We start from the raw sequence: 23,001 nt of genomic DNA, 5'->3' as shown, positions 1-23,001 counted from the left end.
ATATCTTGGGATCACTGCATCATCTGTTCCGTCTGAGAGAATTTTCAAAGGCAGGGGAGTTGATCAGTCAAAGAAGAAACAGGCTAAAGGGGAAACATTTGAACATTCTCTTGTTCCTTCATGAAAACTGGTTTATAAGTTTTTGTGGTTTACACAGGCTTGTATATCAGTATGCAATGAAGACTGCGATTTAAATGTGAGATTCGACCTGAAGTTCAGCTGATTTGACATTTAAATAATTTGAAGTGTTTGTAGCCTCTCAGACATACCTGCTTTGATTTTCAGTGCATTCCAGTCCATTGACTGTTATTAGTCATTTTATTATTTGTTAGGTATTTTGTGTTTATTTTTTCAAAAGCAAGAGATTTTGATCAGTCAAAGAAAAACAGGATAAGGAGGAGAATGTCAACATTCACTTGTTTATTCTCAAAAACCTATAAAGAGAAGAAAAAAGTTGTGAGGAGTCACATTTTTTGATATATAGCCTACAGTGTCATCTTGGTGAATGGCGCTTTCGTTCTGCATTTTGGGATACAACGAAGCTTGCGTTGAAAGACAGTATAGTGTTTTCGAACAATCCAACACCCCTTAGTTTCTGCAGGCAGGGATTATATGACGTATGCAAATAGCCTCTGCACACGTGTAGAGAGTGATCGTAGAGGTGTGTGGGTTCATCGTACCAGCTCAACGCGTCATTCAAAAGCATTCATGCTGTGCAAATGTAATCGTTTATTTTTTTAAATAGACCTGATCCAACTTCCCTTCTGCTTAAAATGACGCGTTATTTCCCACAGAACGAGTAACGGTGACAGGTGGCAAGTTGTACAAATGGCCACATCATCAGTAATTACAAACAATACTGAGCACCGCAAGGTTATGTATGAAGCCCATTTCTTTACATCTTATATACTAATGACTCCACTAGTCCATCACCTTCCACTACATTCCTCAAATACTCTGACAATAAGCTATCCTCGCTTTGCTGACAGACGATAATTCTGTTCTTGATTACCACATCACCATTCCATACGTAATTCAGTGGTGTGGGGATACCCATCTCCATCTCAATATCATCAAAACAAAAGAAATAACAATTATTCCTCCCTCACTTCAGCACCCTATGCTCATCAATAACCAAACAATTGAAATCGTCAATAATTTTAAATACCTTGGTAACTCAACTCACTTTTGACCAGACATTCAGAAAAGGAGCCATCAAAGACTGTAAGCCATTAACAAGCTAAAAAGACCATGTTGCCCCGCATCTCCTGTTGCTGCTGTATCAGAGCTTGATCCAGTCTATCCTTCTATACTGCTCCACTGCTTTTTCAGCACGTCTTTGAAGGCCAATAATCCTTTTAAAACTCTTTCCACATGGTACACAGTAATAGAGGTTCACTCCTGTGTGTGTTTTCTGGTGTCTACTAAGGTGACTTGACAGAGAGACGTTCTTTCCACACTGTGTGCAGTGATATGGCTTCTCCTATGTGTGTGTTTGCTGGTGTCTACTAAGGTGACTTGACCGAGAGAAACTCTTCCCACACTGTGAGCAGTGATATGGCTTCTCTCCTGTGTGTGAGTCCAGATGTCTTTTAAGATTGCTTGACCGAGAGAAACTCTTACCACACTGTGTGCAGTGATGAGGCTTTTCTCCTGTGTGTGAGTCCAGATGTCTTTTAAGATTGTTTGACCGAGAGAAACTCTTCATACACTGTGTGCACTGATGAGGCTTTTCTCCTGTGTGTATGCACTGGTGTTTACTAAGAAGACTTGACCGAGAGAAACTCTTCCCACAATGTGAGCAAGGATACAGCTTATCTACTGTGTGCGTTTGTTGGTGTCTACTAAGATTAACCAAATGAGAGAAACTTTTACCACACTGTGAGCAGAGATACGGCTTCCCTCTTGAGTGCATTCGCTGGTGTTTACTGAGATTACTTGAATGAGAAAAACTCTTGCCACACTGTGAGCAGTAATACGACTTCTCTCCTGTGTGTATACGCTGATGTACACGGAGATCACGTAACCGAGAGAAACTCTTCCCACACTGTGTGCAGTGATATGGCTTCTCTCCTGTGTGTATTCGCTGGTGTTCACTTAGAATTCTTGACCGAGAGAAACTCTTCCCACACTGTGAGCAGTGATAAGGCTTCTCTCCTGTGTGTATTTGCTGGTGTTCACTAAGAATACTTGACCGTGAGAAACACATCCCACACTGTGTGCAGTGATACGGCTTCTCTCCTGTGTGTATACGCTCATGTACACGGAGATCACCTACCCAAGAGAAACTCTTGCCGCACTGTCTGCAGTAATACGGCTTCTCTCCTGTGTGTATACGCTGATGTTTACGGAGATCACCTAACCGAGAGAAATTCTTCCCACACTGTGGGCAGTGATGAGGCTTCTCTCCTGTGTGTGTGCTCTTGTGTGCAATAAGATGACTTAACCAAGAGAAATTCTTTCCGCAATCTGCACAATGATGAGTTTTCTTCTTGCCTTCTTTTCTATGTTTTAGTTCGTCTGGATTGGTAGAGCAGAGATTATCAGATAACACATGATCATGTTCTGTTTTCAAAGTCGTTTTAAGTATGTCCTCATTCTTTATCTCTACAAATGTCAGCAGTTTGTCACACTCCTCAGGATGGCATCTTCTCATATGTTTGTGGAGATAGGTTTGATCCGTGTATGACAATGAACACACAGAGCAGGAAAACCCTGGACAGGAACCGTTCTCTAAAAAAGACAAAAATAGAAAAGAACTAAATCCTCATTCAACAGTATAAGACCAAACATTACATTATAAGGTGTCATACATTTCAGACTTGTTTTGCTTCTACTCTCTTAACCAGGGGTCTCCAACCCTGTTCCTTGAGAGCTACCACCCAATCAACTCGAATCAACACAGCTTAAGCAGCTTATCAAGGTGTTCAGTTTGCTTGATAATTACAAAATGGTGTGTAGAAACTGGGTGTGAGCTGCAGTCTGCAGAACGGTAGCTCTCCAGGAGCAGGGCTAAAGATCCCTGCTCTAAACATTCTGTACTTCAATACCTCTTATTGCCCAATATAGACAACATTCTCAATGACGTTGTGGCAAGGGGGGGGTGGTTTACTGAGGTCTGCACCGTGGAGGAGAGACACAGGAAAGACGGTAAGCAAATAGGTTGATTGCAGATTACGATCACCTGCGTTTCAGTACAGTAATGGGTGAGGAGACAGCTTAAAGGCTTGCAGATTCGGAGGAGAGTTAGAGAGAGACCGACTGGGAGATGAAGCAGTGCTACTCCTGTAGCTCAGTGGTAAGATAATTGCGTTAACAACGCAAGGTTGTGGTTTCGATCCCAGGGTATTGCAAATACATATGTAAATTGTATAGGACAAAGCAATGTAAGTCACTTTGGATAAACGTGTCTGCCACATGCCTAAATGTAAATGTACACAAGAGCTGAAAGTATTCTAACGGACAGAGCTCCGGAAAAGCAATGTGAATTGAATGTTGTTAAAGTGAAAGTGAAAGTGACTAATTTGTCAGTTATGGTGACCCATATCCGAGATATACCTCTGCTTTTAACCCATCCAGAGAGTGGTGAACACACATACACCCAGAGCAGTGGGCAGCTATCGCTGCAGCGCCCGGGGAGCAAGTAGGGGTAAGGTGCCTCCAGTCGTTACCCGCCTGACCTGAGGATCGAACCGGCAACCTTCTGGTCACGAGTCCAACCCTCTAACCATTAGGCCACGACTGCCCCCAAGTGCAGTGGCGCTACGTTTTTTTTGTTAGACGAAGTGGAATGGATTTAAACTGCCCCTCTGCTAACTTTGGAAAGGAGATTAGTCAGTAGAAGTCTGCAGTATTACTTAATTCTGCTCAATACCTTTTTTTTTGCCTAGACTGTTACCCATTGTCAGTAAAGAGTAATTTAGAATGTTTGTTTATTTAATCTGCTCATTGAATGACTGCTAAAGTGTTAACATTATCTTCGGTTGAGTACCCACATTGGAAAAAAATAGCATATGCCATTTAAGAAGGTTTCGAAGCATGGTTGCTGGTTTAATCTGGTTATGAGCTTGTCCTGATTACAAACTAGTATTTTAAGACCAGCACATGACCAGCTTAAACCAGCTAACACGCTCCAAAACCTACTGAACCAGCATATCGTCGCTGTCGGGCGGAATCATCGCATCTCTAAAACCATTATTTTTCAGGAAAAAAGTAAAAACTGCATATTTTTTTATTTTTAAACATTGTATCGTTAAAGTTGGTATTATAACTTATATTGCTATCATATACTGTTGTGTACCAGCATTAACAACACATTTCCCAAAATTAGCCTAATCTGCACGCTAATTTACCTCCGCGGCTCACAGGCTTCCTTCTGCACCGAAGCATTACAGCTGACAATTTTTTAACAAAACAGGCCTACTCAAATGTATCTAACCTAACTATTTTCACTCGTTATGAACAGACCCATATGGGGACTGACCAAAAACATCGATTTGTGAAAAAATACGAAATTGACAAAATTTGCGCAGTGACGATATGCATTGTTTTTCGACAGGGACTGTGTGACCTATCATCATTAAGATAGTATTTGCTGCTCGTTCTATTGCACATAATAGTTTTTGCACTTAAAAGTGTACTCCGCGACCACGGGGTAAGTCACGCCCATTTCAGAAATCGAGGAATCTTATACTCCGAGTGAGTAACCAGAGTAACAAACTCCGTGAACGTAACCTGGTCGGGAGTAGGTTTTATTCCGCAAAACCCAGGGTTTGTTTCAATCTCCACCTCTTTAAGAAGCGCAAGCGGTGTTTACATTGCATACGCCATTTGTTTAGTGATTCGTGTTCCTAATCGCGCCAAATTTAGTCACACAGACCTTAAAATGGCATCTCCGTTTATTCAGAAACCCATAGATGAGGAAGCTGCATTAATTCTCAGAGAGTTAGATTTATGTCGGGAGAGAATAGTGTGGCCCCGTTTGGACGTTTTATCTTAATTAATAAGGCCAGTTTAAGTAGTATATTTAGCATTTTCCAATCAGGCATCCTGCTAGCAAGAGCATTTATTTCTTTTAATTTCCTGAATGAATGATGTTATTGTATTCCTACGACAGCGTTTTAGTGTCACGTTAAAAATAAAATAAAAACAAGATTTTGAGAATAAAGTCGAAATGTTATGAGAATAAACTCGTCATAATAGGCTACGTATTTTCTTTTCGTGAAAGTTGTAGTTTAAGAGTTTAAGTTATAATTAAGCACGTCATCTGAACCAGTGAGTTAGTTCTTAGTTCATGTTTGATTTTTTCTTCTGAATAAATTCAGTTTCCTACATTACCGCTGCAGTCCTTTTACTAATTATTTTAATAACTCTGTGATGCCAATAGAATTTCCTTATTGCTAAATCCTAATCTAAAGTAGGATTCAACCAAATCCTCCACAGCCATTGTTTATAGCAATTCTGTGATCATTCTCGCAACATTTCGACTTCATTCTCGCAACATTTCGACTTCATTCTCGCAACATTTCGACTTCATTCTCGCAACATTTCGACTTCATTCTCGCAACATTTCGACTTCATTCTCGCAACATTTCGACTTCATTCTCGCAACATTTCGACTTCATTCTCGCAACATTTCGACTTCATTCTCGCAACATTTCGACTTCATTCTCGCAACATTTCGACTTCATTCTCGCAACATTTCGACTTCATTCTCGCAACATTTCGACTTCATTCTCGCAACATTTCGACTTCATTCTCGCAACATTTCGACTTCATTCTCGCAACATTTCGACTTCATTCTCGCAACATTTCGACTTCATTCTCGCAACATTTCGACTTCATTCTCGCAACATTTCGACTTCATTCTCGCAACATTTCGACTTCATTCTCGCAACATTTCGACTTCATTCTCGCAACATTTCGACTTCATTCTCGCAACGGAAGTAAAAGGCCACAAGAACATAAATACAAACTTAAACATGTCCGGGGCCGGTCCTCTTTCGTCGCACACTCTGCCGCTCGTCCTTTTATGCTTCCGATCTACACCGTGAGAGATACGGAGCCGGTGCAATGCTCAGCTGACACTCATTATCACCTGCGTCACCGGCCCTGCATCATTACCTAACGGCTCTCATCCCGCCTTTTCGTCACATACCCCCATCACCCCTCGCAGACCGGGGGGTATGGACATACAAGACGAGAGCCTTTTCGTCACATACCCCGATCACCCCTCGCAGACCGGGGGGTATGGACATACAAGACGAGAGAAAAGTAGACGGAAGCACAAGAAGAGACACTGATGAGAGAGGTATAGAAAAAATTCTGGTCCGCTTCCCCGACACAGTCGCTCGGTCCTCAGCCTACAGAGAGGCTCTTCCTCGCAGTGCCATGCGGTGGTAATGGACGCTCGGTGGACGGCTCAATCCTCCTCCGCCCCCTGGCGGCCGGTGATGGTTCATCCGGCTGGGGGGTCCGCAGATGGTTCCTCCGGCTGTAGCGTCCAGCAGGCTTTCCTGCTCCTCCCCTTTACAGGGGACAGCAGGAGGCTCCGGCCCATGGGCAAGGGTGACGACTCTTCCACTCCCTCTCGGACAGCAGCGACCCCACCTCGGCCAAGAGCACAGTGAGCTCTCCGTCCTAACCGATGCATACTGCTCCAGCACCACCGCCTCAGGCAGCCGCTGGCGGACATCCTTCGTCCGCGTTGCCCCAAATCCACAGAATTGCAATCACTTGCGTCACTTGCCCTGCAACATTCCCTCACGGCTCTCGTCCCGCCTTGCTCGCCACAATATTTTTTATTAAAATGATCTTGCTTGGTCTATAAACCCCATACACTGTGCTGTGTTTTACCTTCATTTTTTTCAGTTTTTCTTATTTTCTCCTGTAAAGCTGCTTTGGAACAGTGCACATTGAGAAAAGCACTATATTAAGAACGTTTTATTGAATTTCTTCCCTGATGGCACAGGCATATTCCAAGCTGACAGTGCCAGGATGCATCTGGCTCAAATTGTGAAAGAGTGGTTCATAGAGCATGAGGCGTCATTTTCACACATAGATTGGCCACCACAGAGTCCAGACCATTAACCTCATTGAGAACCTTTGGTCTGTGCTGTAGAAGAGTTTGCACAACGGTTTGACTCTCCCATAATCAGAGAGACAGAGAAACAAGAGAAAAGAGAAAAACAGGACATTCTGGACATTGAAGATCTTAATGAAACGATGCCACAGTGAATGCGTGCCGTAATCAAAGCTAAAGGCGCTCCAACTAAATATTAGTGTGTGTAACGTTTTTTTGGACAGGCAGTGTATTTACAGTAGTGGTGGGCATAGATTAATATTTTTTAATCTAGATTAATCTAGATTAATCTTGGAATTAATCTAGATTAATCTAGATTAAAATGGCTCATTTGAATTCTGCCGAAGGCATTCAGAATATGTGTGCTACCCAAATAATGACTAAAAGTAAGTCTTTGAGAACGGGTTACTCAAGCCAGGTGGCGCATTAGACCAGGGGCTCATCTCCTGTTACCAAAATGCATCACAAACTGCTTGAGAAAGCTGTTCTACTATGATAATTTGTGATGAAAATTAAATTATGTTCAATAAGATGTACTTGTGTTACTTCCGCAATAGCTAAAGGAAGCTTTGCGTTTAGGTGGTACTTGAGACTGGAAGAGCTCCTATAGTACATTTACATTTACATTTAGTCATTTAGCAGACGCTTTTATCCAAAGCGACTTACAAAGAGTTAGGGAGCAACACGTGATATGTCATACAGGAGCCATAATACATTAGGTGCCAATACAAAGTTACTGGTTTCAACTAAAGCTAGACCACTACCTGTTGAGAGAAAGTTTTTTTTTTTTAAACCAACTGTATGTAAAGCAATTCCGTACAGTAAACCAATTCCACATTGCACAAGGTGCAAACAACCTCAGTCTTGTAGAAGGCTTCTTAAAAATACATTTTCCCTGAAGCAAACCCGGCGGCTTCATAGATGCATCCATGTTAGCACGTCACGTTTGATGTGGTCATTTCACAGTAACGTTATGTTGTGTTCAGACCAAACACTAATGGCGCGTCAAGCGCGAGTGATTTACATGTTAAGTCAATGCAAAGACGCGATATACCTACTTGCTGCGCGAATCGCGCGAATGAAGCCCTGGTTATGAGATGATGAGGCGGCGCGAATGAAGCCCTGGTTATGAGATGATGAGGCGGCGCGAATGACGCGAATGAAGCCCTGGTTATGAGATGATGAGGCGGCGGGAATCGCGCGAGTTGAAAAATCTCGTTCTCGCCCCCTACAGTGCAAGTAAGCTAGGTATACATCCGCGCTAAAATATCAAGGTGAAAGTCATCATAGCTTGCGTAGTATAGACCCAGTTTCCAACCCACTTTTGAGAATAGATTAACGGCAACATTTTTTTTTATCGCGCGATAAGAGTCTCGCCGATAACGGCCCACCACTAGTATTTTTACAACATGCTGCCAGCATGATTAGCATGTTTGCTAGCATGACTGGCATGTGGCTGGCACGGTACGCCTAGCCAAGTGTCAGATGAACCAATCACCATGTCTCTTTGATATTCTGATGCAAAGATATACATCTGGCTGAAAATGAAAATATATAAAAGCAATTTAAGGGGTAATTATATGCTTATTAACAGCCAAATGGGGTATATGCACATGCAACACAGACGTTTATTTGCGAAAATCCATTCTGTTCATGTTTATATATCCAAGCAGTTGATAATAGTGACAGGTTTGGGAATCTCTGTTGTGTAGTCTTCTATTCATGAATCTGTTGCTGTAAGGTGAACTGAATGTGTTTATCCCCACCACTCACTGCATAGAGTAGACTCTGAGAGAGTGAATGTATGAATATAATGGAAATACTGTAATTTCATTGTGACTGCCCGAATGAACTGAGATATCTGAAGATTACCAGAGATATTCTTTCTTCAACTAAAACAATATTTCACAAACAAAATAGTTTTTCATACCTCTGTCAAAGCATTTAGTGTTCCATAGATGGTCAAAAGTGACGTCTAAATCTCTGGCATACTCCTCTCCATACCAGACTAGCAATTCTTCTCCAGTTTTGATTGGCCGGCAACATCTGTACAGAATCGCTTCTTTATACTGAAATGCCACCAGATTTTGTTCCTCTTCACGGCGAGCACAATTTACATATCTGAGAAAGAGACCGACAAAAAATAAGTGTGATCAAAACACGCTCTGTCTCTGTGTCAATATTCCTTAACAACACTTTTCAAACACACATAAAACTCAAATCAAAATCACAATCTCAAGATTTGAAAAATAAACTTTATAATCATTCATCTAAATCCAATGCTCTGATTCTCTAAACCAACTTTCATCTTGTCCTCTTAATTTTAACCCCTCCCATCCAAACTCTTGACTGTTTTCTGGTATCATTTACTCATCATATTCTCACACTTGTACTTTTTCAAACCTCTTTGACTCAATTTTTTTTTCAGCAGACAACGACAGATAGAATGTATTGACTGACAGCATTAGTCAACAGATACTTACATTCCCCATGAATCCTTTTTTCATACAGTGAAAGTTAATTGTGCCCAAGCTTTTTTAAATCATGACCTAAATCCTAGCAAACGTCTTTTGTGTACAAACTGAAGAACGTCACATAAGATGAACATACAGTATCTTATAATAATTATATTAACAGCATCTCACCTCATCCAGTTCGAGTGTGTTTCTCTTCTTGCATCTATATATTCATTCAAGTGTTTTCTCTTGTATATCTGTGAAATGAATAATAAACAATTCAAACTTATTCTGGTTATGTACTATGTTCCTGTTTGCTTTGTTCAATCCATAGTAGAGATGCTCCGGTTAATTGTATACAAACAATTTAACTTCCCACATAAAACAACCACTACAACCCCTCCCCGTAAGATGTACAAATCAGTTATTTCAAACCAGTCCTTGCACCTGTGGCTCCAACGTTTTCCCAAGTGTTCCAATATCAGCGATCAACTTCTCGTACACAGCCTAATAGAGCAACTTGACTCGAGACCTCATGTGACGTACATTTAATCACATGAGGCTCAGGGATTCAGTAGAAAAAGAAACTTTTCCATCTCTGGCCTAACAAAGGATAAACCCCGGCCATCACCCAAACATCCTGTCTTTCTTTTCTCAAATCTCTCTTACTCTCCACTTATATCAGAATCCTCATCCTCCTACCTAATGTCGTTGCCCCCTAGTGTGGAGGAAAATAACTACAGTAACAGTAAATTCAACATAGAACTGTTACGTAATGTAATCGTTTGATCAATACACTCTTTAGTTTTTTTAAATGTTGGCTGTCAACTACAATATTTAATGTAGCTAAAACAGGTATACGTGTTCCAAACTCCTTATGTAATGATATATATTTCTGCATTTGCTGATGCGCCAACCCTGACTGGACTTGTTTTAGTGGCTGCAAGAAGTGATGTGATGAGCATTTGTTCAATGTGGGCTGAAAATATGTATCCGAAACAACCTTTTAAAATGAATTTTAGTTATCAGATTAAGTGACGTTAGAACTAATCTGCCAAACTCTGATAGTAAAATAATACGCTCATAGTAAGATGCTTTTGAGTAAACAATAATTTATAAAACAAAATCCGTCTTTGGCCAGTTTTAGCTTTATTTACTTGATAAAATAGACACAGGCTTTACTCCCTTTCAGACTATGAATATCGCAGTTTCTGTGACTGCAACATGCAACAGACAAACGACTGGAAAACGTGTCTGCAAGTTCTTAAAGGTCTCAAGAACTGTGTTTGTTTATTGTTTATACAGTAATATGAGGTCTACTTATGACGTTCACATAGTTTTTACATCCCAAAACATTGAATTAAATAAGTAATTGGCTATGTTCCACCCAGGTTTTGTTGCCAGCTCTGTAAACACTCGGTTTTAATGGGCGTGCCGCATTGAAGACACTTGAAAGTAACAGCCACCACTTTGATTGGATAGCAGATTGCGTAGTTGATGGCTTCTGTGAATTTGGTTTTCAAGACGTAACCTTAGGTTACACATTAGCACTATTCACAGTTTTCGCAGGGGATCAGTATTATCTGGTCACCTCCTGTAATTTATAAATGACCTCCACACATCAGTATTTCATGAGACTTAATAAATCTGCAAAAATGGCAATAATTCTGTGTTTTTCTGTCAATATGGGGTGCCGTGTGTACATTAATGAGGAAAAAAAATGAACTTAATTGATTTTAGCAAAAAGGCTGCAATATAACAAAGAGTGAAAAATGTATGGGGGTCTGAATACTTTCCCTAGCCACTGTATGAGCCCGCCAAATCACAGAGATGGGAAATCACAGAGATGGCAAATCACAAGGGCTTAACATCACAGACAACCTCTGCAATGAATACAAATAACTAGAGGTCCGAATAGTGCTCAGGTCACATCAAGCGATCTCTAACAAAGCGATAGTAACACATAGTACACATTTTCTTCTCTCACATATGATACGAGCGCCATTCCTATTGGATCCAATTGAAGGCACAGCACTGCTTTTTTAATTTTAAACTCTCCACAAATCCAGTGTCGACCTGTGCCTTGTTCACGAAGGAGTCCTAGGAGAAAGGAAACGACCAATCGCTCCATGTTTATCCCACATGAGCTTTAAACCTCTTTAAAAATAAACTTTAACCCTGCATTCCTAATATCGAAATCCGAAGGAAGGTTATGCAGTGACTGTATTAAATAGAAAATACAGTTTTTTTAAATGATGGTTTCATTTATTAAGGGAAATAACAATCTAAACATTTCTGAAACTATATGAAAAGTAATTGCCCCTAAACCTTATAACTAATTGTGCCATCCTTGGGGGCAACAAATGCAATCAAGCGTATGCAAAAGTCACATTGGAGGGTCTTCGAGCATGAACAGCCTTTTTAAGGTCATGCCACAGCATTTCAATTGTATTTAAGTCCGGACTTTCAATATGCCTCTCCAAAACTTTTATTTAGATTTTTTTATACATTTAAAAACTGCATTTTGTATTTACTCTGGTTTTCTTTGCCTCAAAAAAAACAATTTGATGATCCGAATCATTTTAAAAATATGGACAAAAAAATCCGGAAGGGGGCAAATAGTTTATCACAGCCAGTGTTGGGTAAATTAGTGTAATAGTGTAATTAGATTACTGTCCAAATTACTCTGTCCAAAAAGTATTTAGTTACTCATTACTAATTACTTTCTATATCCTACATCAACCTTGATTAGTTAAGTGATTCAAGAATATACATGAAACGGCTTATTGAATTCATTCAAATAATATTATTAACTGACATAAGTATTACAAATGTGAGAATTATACATTAAAGCACAGATTTTAAAGTAAGAATTTGAATTTTGAAGTCAATTACACTATTGCACACACATATATTTAACAAAGTATTTAGTTTAATTACATCAAAAGTAACTGTATATAAATTACAGAAAACAGTTATCCCTTACTTTACTTTTTCAAGGGTAAAGTAATTAAATTACAGTAACTAATTACTTAGTAACTAGTTACACCCAACACTGATCCGACACTGTATCATCTGGAGGTGCAGGGATTGTGCTTGTGTTGTATGAGTGACCAAAACTCACGATTTCAGATTAAGACTTTCTATACTGTTCTACTTTAGAAACAATGTCATCTACAGCTGTGATGTCACGAGGGGCAGTTAATGAACAGCAATCGGGTGTTTGAATATCCATGTGCTTGTTTCACCTAACGTTTTCTTGTGATCAGCTCTACAAATCTCTCCGCAGCGGGCGCCTTTTCAGTCCAAATCCTATTGGTCAGTTTAAGGTCGGATATCTGAATTGGCTACTAAAATGCCTGTCAATGGTTTGAATATTTATTCAAACTAGATAGGTTCATTTTCTGAAGAAACTGTGAGTGATGCATTCATGGCAAACCGCGATCCACACGATTAGCAACGATTAACATATTGCTAACACGATTAGCACGTATGATAGCATGATGCAATTACGATTGGCACGTTTGCTACCATAATGCTATTACAATTAGCATGTTTGCTAACACGATTAGCATGTTGCTAGCATTGTTCTTAAAAGATGCACATGTTACTAACACAATTAGCATGTTTACTAGCGTAATGCTAACACAATTAGCATGTTGCTAGCATTGTTCTTACAAGATGAACATGTTGCTAACACGATTATAATGTTTGCTAGCATGTTGCTAACACGATTGTCATGTTTGCTAGCATGTTGCTAACACGATTAGCATGTTGCTAACACAATTGACATGCTTTCTAACATGATTAGTATTTTTTGAACTTATGTTCAATAAGATATACTTGTGTTTACTTCCACATTAGCTAAGTGATGCTTTGCGTTTAGGTGGTACCTGAGACTGGAAGAAACACCCGTAGTCACGTCTAAAATAAAAGAAATTTTACCGGCGGCTTCATAGGTACATCCAGGATCACAAATAAGTAATTGCAGAAATTTTATGAATTTTGGGGTCAGAAACCATTTAGTAAAAATAAAGGAAAACTTCACCTCAATCACCCCAAGTTATTTGTTACACTGTTCAAGTAACAAATATTCTGCTCTCATGCAAAAATAAACACCACCATATGAATCTGCCATAGATGGCCTATGGCCACATGAAATGAATTGGCAGCAATAACACAAGATAGGTTTGGTGCTAAAAGGGATAAAAAAGTGCTCCATGTCCACAGTTAAATATAGCACCGGATCTTCAGTGTTGCGGACTTACTTTTATACCAGAGGCTCTGGACATCTTGTTCAGATACATGGAATCATATTCCTATCAAATACCAACAGATAAAAACATGGCATTCTTATACCACTCATATAAACCTGAGAGTTCTTATAATGGGTCGTGATTAGACCTTCCATCAGCACATTGGTTGAAAACAAATTGACTCACGGAGCACAAACATATGAAGGATCTGAAGAGATTCTGTGAGAGGAAGATTCACGTGTCATGACCTCATCAGACATTATAAAAGAAAAGCTGAGCTGAAAATCTGAAACTTTAACTTTTGCCTAGAGTGTATAAAAGAAAAACACTTATTTCATAATGTGATTTCGACCCACTTTAAGTTGTTTTACTTGAATGAAACATTGGATTTTTGTGCTTTTTTAAATAAAAGATTAAAAGCATAAACAATATAGATTTATTTCCACAGCATTCTTTACTCTTATTTACCACAGAGTTTTTGTCCCCGCCTGTATATGGGAGGAAAAGATTAAATCTTAGACCCTATCCCCAACGTCATTTATAAATCACTCTGACACGCTACCATACAAATTGTGCCAAAATCAGACTGACTTTGTGTAATCTGAGCGAGGCATATTTCAGATTTTTTTATAATTACTTAACACTAAGGTCCGATTTCAATATTTTACAAGGCTTTTGGAATCGATTAGGAATCAATAATATTTTATGTTTTTGGGTTCTGGACAAAAACTTCCGTTTCATCTAAAGACATTTATACATATATAAATTACACTGTTAAATATCTTGGGATATGACTTAATTGTAAAATTTCTTTAAAACCACATTTTAATTATGTATCACGTCAAGTTTGTACTAGTGATGGGAAGTTTGAGTCGTTTTTGCGATTCGGATGTTTGAATCTCGTTCAGCAAAATGAACAAATCTTTTTTTGAGTCACTTCGTTCATCTGAGCAGTGTTAAATAAATGTTACATATTAATAGCCGAATTACCCGAATTTTAGTTCACTTAAAGAGTCCACAGGTCCGAGTCGTTTGTTCTTTTGTTACGTGACCACTCCATAAACCACTCTATGTAGACTGTGCCAGAAACAGAAATGATTTGTTCATCTTCCGAGTCTTTGGGTTTGAGTCGTTCGTTCTTTTGTCACGTGATATGACAGATGCATGTTTGATTTATTACATACCAAAATAACTTATTTCCTGACTTCCCTTACAAATATTCATGCAGTTTTTAACTCTTGCTTTTGATGCATTTCTGTTGAGCTATAAATTTATAATTAATTAACAATTTTGAGTCACTCAGGTGTGCAATAAGGTTGTTTTTTTACTAAAAAGTCTCATGCAGTTAGCAAAGTATATAATAATAGGCTATTGAAATTATTTAAAAGATCACTTGTGTAATATATACATTAGTCCGAAACACGGAGTGATCCTTATGTTTTTATTTTGCCAGCACAGATCTTAAGTAAAATAGTTATTTATTAAGATAAATTAAAAACTCTTGCAGAAATCCACAAGAAACATTTATAATATACTGACAGAAAAAAGAACGGAACGATTAAGAGAAGATGATTATAGCACAGATCTTTTGATAATTTTAAAATGTTTCTTCCTGTAATATAACGTACAAGATGTACAACATGCATTTGACTGATGATCCGGGAAACGGTCACGTAACGTTAAAGACTCAGACTCGAAGACTCCGGTACATGCGGAAGGTTTGCCTGCGGAGCCATTTGACGATAGAACGGAAGGGCTCAGACCAGATGACTCGAGAGACAAACTAATAAATTCTCTTTCCGGTATAAAACAACGAAAGAATTTGGACCCTATGACTTGAGACAAACTTATGTTACAAGGTTTCAGATGTGTGGTCAACACAAAGTGAACGAATCACTCTCGGAGACACTCATTACACCCGAGTCATGTGAAAGATTTATTCAAAAAGAACGAATCGTTCATGAATGACCCATCACTATTAAGTCAAAAATGTTCACAGTTTCTCTATGAAAAGACATTTTTTTGTAAAAAAAAGCCCTTTCAGACAACAAGCTCACCACAAATGAGTATCCACTGCTGACAGCTTCCTCCATTTTGCTTTCTTCTGCTTCATAAGGGCCAAAATGTGCTCCGATTGGAAGAATCTCTCCCTGGTTAAACACCCCGAGTCCTGCATTGGGAATGTTGGATGTGAGAACCTCCAGTCCAACAGGAAGGGTTAGTCTGGCCCGGTCTGCAGCCCCCACTGGCACAAGAGTGTCAGGAATGAACAATGGAGCACCATGAACGTCACATTCACCAGTGAAAAATGACTGACACTCCTCACAATCTGTTTGAATATAAAACAAAGAAAATAATTTTAAGAAGTCATATGGTGCAAGTACGTGTTTTTCTGTGTCTTTAGTGTGTTATAAATGCCCATGTATGTATTAGACACGTAAAATTGCAAAAATTAAAGTGTCTGAACAAAAGATACATTTAATCTAAAAAACGCTGCGTGTAACCACACCCCCACAAATCTACGTCAGTTGGTGGTATGATTTGACTAAGACCGCCCAGATGTATACGCACGTAAGTTGGCCATACTTGTCAGTATAATTGCTTCGGAATCTGATGTTCCAAATATGGTAAGAGGTGTTACATTTCTGTCACACGCTTGAAGTATTCCACCAATTACTATGCACTGGTTACACCTCACTTTTCTGACCTTAAATAGTGTATACACATTGAATTACATCTAAAACAACAATAATATTAGTTTTAGCCATGTCATATCACCTCTTCTCATATCACATGGAAGCTGGACAAGCTAGGAGGGGGTTTTCAACCAAAACATGACCTGGTCAGACCTGTGGAAGAACCAGCAGGCAAGGCTCAGCTTCCCGATCCGCTCAACCTACGACAAGGTTCCCTGTCCTCGGAACATTCACCAGTAGTTCGGAAGGGAGGATGTCCACTCTGCAATATCCCTAATGCAAGCCCCCAGCACATCATGTCAGGCTGTAAAATCGCACTCTCCCAGGTACACTACAGATGACGCCACGACCAGGTTCTGAGAAAACTTGCCGAAGTGCTAGAGGGGCGTCGACACGGCAGCAAAGCTGCATCAGCTTTAGCACGGAAGATGGGTTAAGAAGAAACGTCAGATGAAGAGAAACACCTAGGCCGTTTTCCCCTGACCAGAAATGGAACACGAGAGTCGACCTCGAAAGGCAGATCAGCTTTCAGATGATGTCATTTTAAACAATTACTCATAAGACTGGTTTTGTTGACCAGTAGGGCGGAAATGATTGCTTGAGTAACTTCAGTTATTCGAATACAAAAAAATCTGTGACAATTTTTCTTGCCTCAAAGCTTTGTTTAATCCATTTAACTACAGTACAGACGGAGCACTAAGTTTTCCCACGCAGGCACGTGTAAAGATAGGGCTCTACCTGTGCAGAGGACATGCCCTTACACTCTGAAGTGCCCATTTAGTTTTTTTTTTTTCATTAAATCAGTGCTATAGGTCACTCTTTACGCGTGTCTGTCTGCCTGTTATACAAATATAACAGGTTATACAAACCCCCCTCTATCTTGACTGAACTGTTACTGAAGTTCATTCCAAACACAGCAGTTGAACGTCTTGCAAGGGTAACTTTGACATTAAATAAGGGTCTTGTTGTTCGAACAAGTACAGCATTATCTTTATTCAAGAAATATTTTAAAAATATCATTTTTGTGTATTTGAGGTCATTTGGGAACTGAGAGAGAGGGCTAGCATTTGCCTGCACTTAACAGCATTTTCACACAGTAGCATTTCATCTTTTATAAATTAGATTTTGGCGAAGTGTATTTAAATACAGAAAACAGCACTCATATAGCTACAATAACTTTGTAACCTGTTGATTAAAACGGTGATTCGCCGTTTTAATGATGATGGACGAAATGTAAATTTTCACACGTTCGCTGGTCAAGAACCCAGTAACGTTTACTGCATTTGAGTGATCCTCGTCACCTAGGTAAAATACATGCAAGAAATTTATTTTTTAATATATGATTGATGATACACTTAATGTAAGAATCAATCGCATTGAACAGTCACATGGTTAATTCAAGTTCATGCTGTAAAAACTTGGATTTGGAAAGGTCTTAAAACCAGCTTTCATAATAGCTACATCAAAACCGCAGCGCAAAGCTACAGCAGTCCCGTCTGGTTGGTATACGGGCTAAAGGGAACACAGCCTTTACAGAAAGTGTCAGACAGCACAACAGTATTATGTTCTCTTACGTGCTTGAATAAAACGCACAAGATTATGCCTTAAAGAACACTTTGTTCAGTAATTTCTTAAGCGCAAAGTAAAATTGGAGAACGCATCATATCTGCGCAGCGAGTACTAGTTCTTAAAGGGGTCGCATTCTTAAACCTGCTGCTGTGAAGATCTTAAGAATGTGATGTGTTTTGTAGCTTTAAGGAGTATTTTTTTTTTATTTAATTTAGAATTTTACTAATAAATACTGTAAGGTTTAATTTCTGTATATTTCATACCTGATAGACTACATGTAACAGTGAATAAATCTAAAGCTTATGAGACTATTATTTGTTTGATTTAATTTGTGTGACCAATAAAGGAGTCACATCTTTCTTCAGTTTCAGCAGGGGCCCCTCAAAAGTTCTGTGCATGGCCCTAGCCCCACAGACCATTATTGCTGACGCAAAACCGGCAAAACTCTGTACAGGGCTCTCAAGTCTCACGCATTCACTGTGAGACACGCATTTTAGTCTGTTCACACACTCACAAGTATTCCTTATGATGATAAATTGCATAAAATAAAGTGGTTGAAATGGTGAACTGCTATTTTGCTTAGTTTTAGTCTGTTTTGCGAGTGAAACTTGTTTTCCTGCTGCATTGAGAACATATAACTAGATGCAGACTTGTGAATGCCGAATCCTTTTATTTACACATGCCATCTGGCTGTTCTGCGTGTCTGAGTGAATGAACTGCACAGTTTAACGTGCTACATGCATGATGCTCTTGAATTTGTCTGCGTCTGAGCTTTATCAGGACATGAACACACGAACACACTTCATCTCCAGGGTTGATCTGATAGTTTTTTCAGAACATTTTCTTGTTTGAGTGAAGAAACTGACATATTTAAAAATAAACGTCTTGAACCAAAATTAAAGTCCGGTTCACAACAAAAATTTTATGTGGACAAATATATTTCGATTTAATAGTAAAGACAGAAACTAAAACTAATTGCGATAAACTTATCTTGCATCATGCATAAGTTGACAGTGAAGTGAAAGTTTGAAATTATTATTTCTATCTTTATTCATGTTTCATTTTTATATATTTGTATTATATTGCATTTTAAATGTAATATGGCAATTGAATGTACTACATGAGTTTAGTTTTCACAGATATTAATGTATGCAATTTCAGCAATAAGAACGTAATTTGTCTAAAACAGAAACAAATAAGTTGTTCATTTTAATATACCCATCTTATTTTCTCTTGCATATTTAGTATTGCTCTTTAATAAAGAAAAAGTATTCATTATCTGAATATTCGATGGAAAAATCTGTGGAATACTCGATTACGGAAATAATCGATAGATGCAGCCCAATAGTCCAGGGTCACAATTGTCAAAGTCTATTTCGATATACAGTATGCATATACAGTACAAAAATGCCATTGATGACAACATGCCCGATTGAGCATGTAGCTAACTTGGCGATGTTTCATTCTTTTAGTCAAAATCTGGAATTTTAAATATCTTAAGGCCAGCAGCTCTGCCGTGAGGACAATGGTTACACATAATACAACAAAGAAAAGATTTGTAATATTTGTCTCACAGAGAAAGTCTTGTTTCTGTTCGTCCTCCTCCATGTTGACGACACGTGGTGCAGATTGTAGCTGTTCACCTGCACTCACTGTATGTTCACTCGTCCTCTTTCTGTTGCTCCTTTAACACACAAAACAGTGTTTACTAAAGTTTACTAAAAGTCCATCACACAGGTAAAGCGTCATTCACAAACACAGTAGCTGTATTTCAAACCTCTGAATAAAAAAGGCTCTCAAAACTTATGGATGGACGCAGTACACAATGTTTTGAGCATATACATGTCTTTATTAATAGTTTTAAACTATTCATGAGAATGAGAATATACAACGATGCAATAATAGAGGATTTTTTCAGCACTACATTCTGCACTCAGGATGTGCATGAGTGCTTTGGTTCCACTCTGAAAAATATATTCAGAGATTTTGTAATAAGTATGAAAGTAAAGACATGTAGGGTGTGTTGATATCGGAACCGAATGATCCGAGGTACATCTCCCTTGATACAAACTGCAAAACTCTCGTATTCACTTAGTCAGCTGAAGCAGCAGTGTTGCAACTGTTGATCACGCTCAACAATCATGTTATGACAATGCATTGTGAATGGCCAAAATGCACACGGATTGACACAAAAAGTAACAAATTCTCATTGAAAGCATCAAAGTGATGTCTGATGTGCTTTAAACAGTCACATGACCTTCCAAACATACACTGTTATATGTATGTGAGAGGGTGAGTAAAAACTCATTTCTCATCATATCCTTCAGAGAAACAAACAAAACCACATTTTGACATGTTTTATGCTTATATGTGAGGGGGAGACGATCTCATCATGCGGTCAAACACTTTTTCCATACATATATATATATATATATATATATATATATATATATTCCATGTATATACATAAAATGGCTCATTGTAAGGTAATATAAACATTTCGGTTCATTTTGTAAGGTATTTCTTCACCACTCACAACATAGTTTTGTATTATATATTACATTTTGGTAAATAAATCCTTCAAAATGCTACAGGCTGTACCTTTAAGGGAAGAAAGAAATGATCACTTTAAACCTGACAGACAACGGCACGTCTTGCCCATAAGTGCGTGACATAAAAACTATCAATACTTCATGTCTCTCCTCTAAAATCGGACCAAAGACTGAATTCTCTTTCTGAAGAAGCGCTTAACCACTAACTACAAGTTAGCTCAGTGACAAATTGTGAAAATCTTTTTCTCTTCGTTTGCTAAAGATGGAATTATTCCTACAACATAGAAATACAACATCAATACAGTGTTTCTTTAAATACATATCAACATACCTGTATTATCAGCGGTGCTCACTCTGTCCTGTGTGTGAACCACAGAATACACAGTCTGAACACACCAGTAGCTAGTTATAAAACACACAATACACAATATAGCGTCCATTACACACATTTAGGAAACGCTGACCAACGCGTGTCTCATATTAAACGTGCATTCATCTGTTACAACAGAAAGATTTACACACTAACAAAACTTGTATAAACTCCATTTGAGATAATGTTAACTTGAACTGATGTTGAAACATGACACATTTACTAATAAAGAACATTATACGACTAAAATAATCTGAAGTAAATGAGTCTTACGTCTCTTGTAGGTCTCTGATGATCAGACAGAATGATCATAAACACAGATAGCAGATATTAACACGCTGCAGGAGTGTTGTTGCATGAATGGGGAGAGAATGCATCGCTCAGTATGGCCGATCTAGCGAAGGAAGTCCCGCCTTCCAGTAAAATGAGCCAATCAATCAATTGATATAGGCTGACAATAATCTGGGGCGGGGATTTACACAGAGAGAGTCTTGCCGTGACCCGCATGTGTAATATGGAAGACCAACTGTGACAAAACCTGTGAAACTAACGCGATAATACGTATTACGCGTTAACGCTATTTATTTCTAGATGTTACCAGCGCTGTTTTACGTTCTGGCAGACGCACTGACTGCCCCGACTGAAGCTCGAACGTTTCCTCATCTGTACCCAGAGGTACACACACGTCTGAAACATTAGCCACTGGTAATGTTGTAGTCTAAAAATTGAAAATGTTACATAATTTTGGAGCATTGCAAACCCCTTTACCTCTTGCAAATAAAACGCATTCCTATTAACATGACTCAACTCGCTGGCTTCTCTGTCTGTGCAAGCCTGACTTTAGCGTTTTTAAGTGCGGTTGCAGTTAAAAAGTGTGTTGCCCAGAGCCATTTTCCCAGCAAAACGATTTCTCATTATCTTCTTCTGCGATTTATCTTATTGTATTTCTCGGGTATAGTTTTTGATTCTTCCATGTGCGTTTTTTTATCTTGCATCTTTACTGGTGTAAACTCACTGTAAATTTAACGCAGTGTTTGGGTCACAGTACCAAGAATTATTCTAATAAAACAAAGGTGTTGTAGTGTTCCTTCTTGTGTCGTGTATTAGTTAAACTACACACACATGTAGATGTGACTCAGAACAAGGTATTTATTATTGAACACCAACCGCATGTGCTGCTCACAAGCTTGTGCATGTATAACTCTCACTCACTCCCGGTAACCACACCATTACAAAAGACAAGGTGGCCCTCTAATGGAGTGAATATGTAATTACACCATAAATGTAACACTACACCACATCCCCTCTTTTCTCAGGGATCAATAATAGCTATACAGGATATAAGAACACAAAATATCTCTCTCAAAGGAACAGTCTTTCTTATATATATATATATATATATATATATATCAAATGTTTTGTCAAATAAGCAGTTCAAGGCTTAAACATGTATAACCTTAATTACTAGCCATGCACATAGTCAGTTCAAACAGTAGTCCTGAAACCTCACAGGAACTTTCACAACTCGACCACTCCTGGTGATTGTGGTACTGTTATTGTGTGAGGATTGATCTGGAACACCCTGTGCAGACCGATCTCTCGCTTCATGTGCCTCTGGGATGTGAGAGTGTGCACCGTCGTTAGTCTCTTCTGCAGGATCAAATGTTTCTGTGTTTCTGTGAATTGTTTTCCTCAGATGACGCCTGTTGCGACGATACTGTCGTCCTGCTACATTGACAACATTGTATGACCTTGGCTCATCACGTTTGGAAACAATGAGACCCGGCTGCCACCCTCTGTCTGTTTTAATGTGTACAGTATTACCTGCATACAGTTCTGGCAGGGCTTTTGCTCCCACGTTGTAGTGACACGCTTGCTTCTTTTGCAGGATTTTGAGCGCCTGATGCACACCTTTAGGAGTAGTTGGTCGCAGGACTTCACTGGATGTTGGTAAGGTGCTCCTCAGGACTCTTCCCATCAGAACTTGCGCTGGGGTATAAGACGTGCCCGTAACAGGAGTA

At 39.0% G+C, this 23,001-nt stretch overlaps 1 protein-coding gene across 1 annotated transcript; it reads right to left on the bottom strand.

Moving 5' to 3' along the window:
* Nucleotides 1–398: 398 nt before the first annotated feature.
* On the bottom strand, nucleotides 399–21,355 carry LOC130411272 (zinc finger protein 883-like). The gene is made up of 7 exons (XM_056735746.1): nucleotides 21,254–21,355; nucleotides 20,942–21,012; nucleotides 19,633–19,742; nucleotides 15,851–16,122; nucleotides 9,727–9,794; nucleotides 9,012–9,202; nucleotides 399–2,733 (listed from the first exon to the last, which is right to left on the bottom strand). The coding sequence occupies exons 3-7, from the start codon at nucleotides 19,664–19,666 to the stop codon at nucleotides 1,484–1,486; spliced, it is 1,815 nt and encodes a 604-aa protein (XP_056591724.1). The 5' UTR covers nucleotides 19,667–19,742; nucleotides 20,942–21,012; nucleotides 21,254–21,355; the 3' UTR covers nucleotides 399–1,483.
* Between the last annotated feature and the right edge of the window lie 1,646 nt (nucleotides 21,356–23,001).

The sequence above is a fragment of the Triplophysa dalaica genome, chromosome 22, assembly GCF_015846415.1.
Source record: "Triplophysa dalaica isolate WHDGS20190420 chromosome 22, ASM1584641v1, whole genome shotgun sequence".
NCBI classification, from domain to species: Eukaryota; Metazoa; Chordata; class Actinopteri; order Cypriniformes; family Nemacheilidae; genus Triplophysa; species Triplophysa dalaica.
Note: the sequence above shows the minus strand (reverse complement) of the source record. Positions and strands in the feature narration are given on the sequence as shown.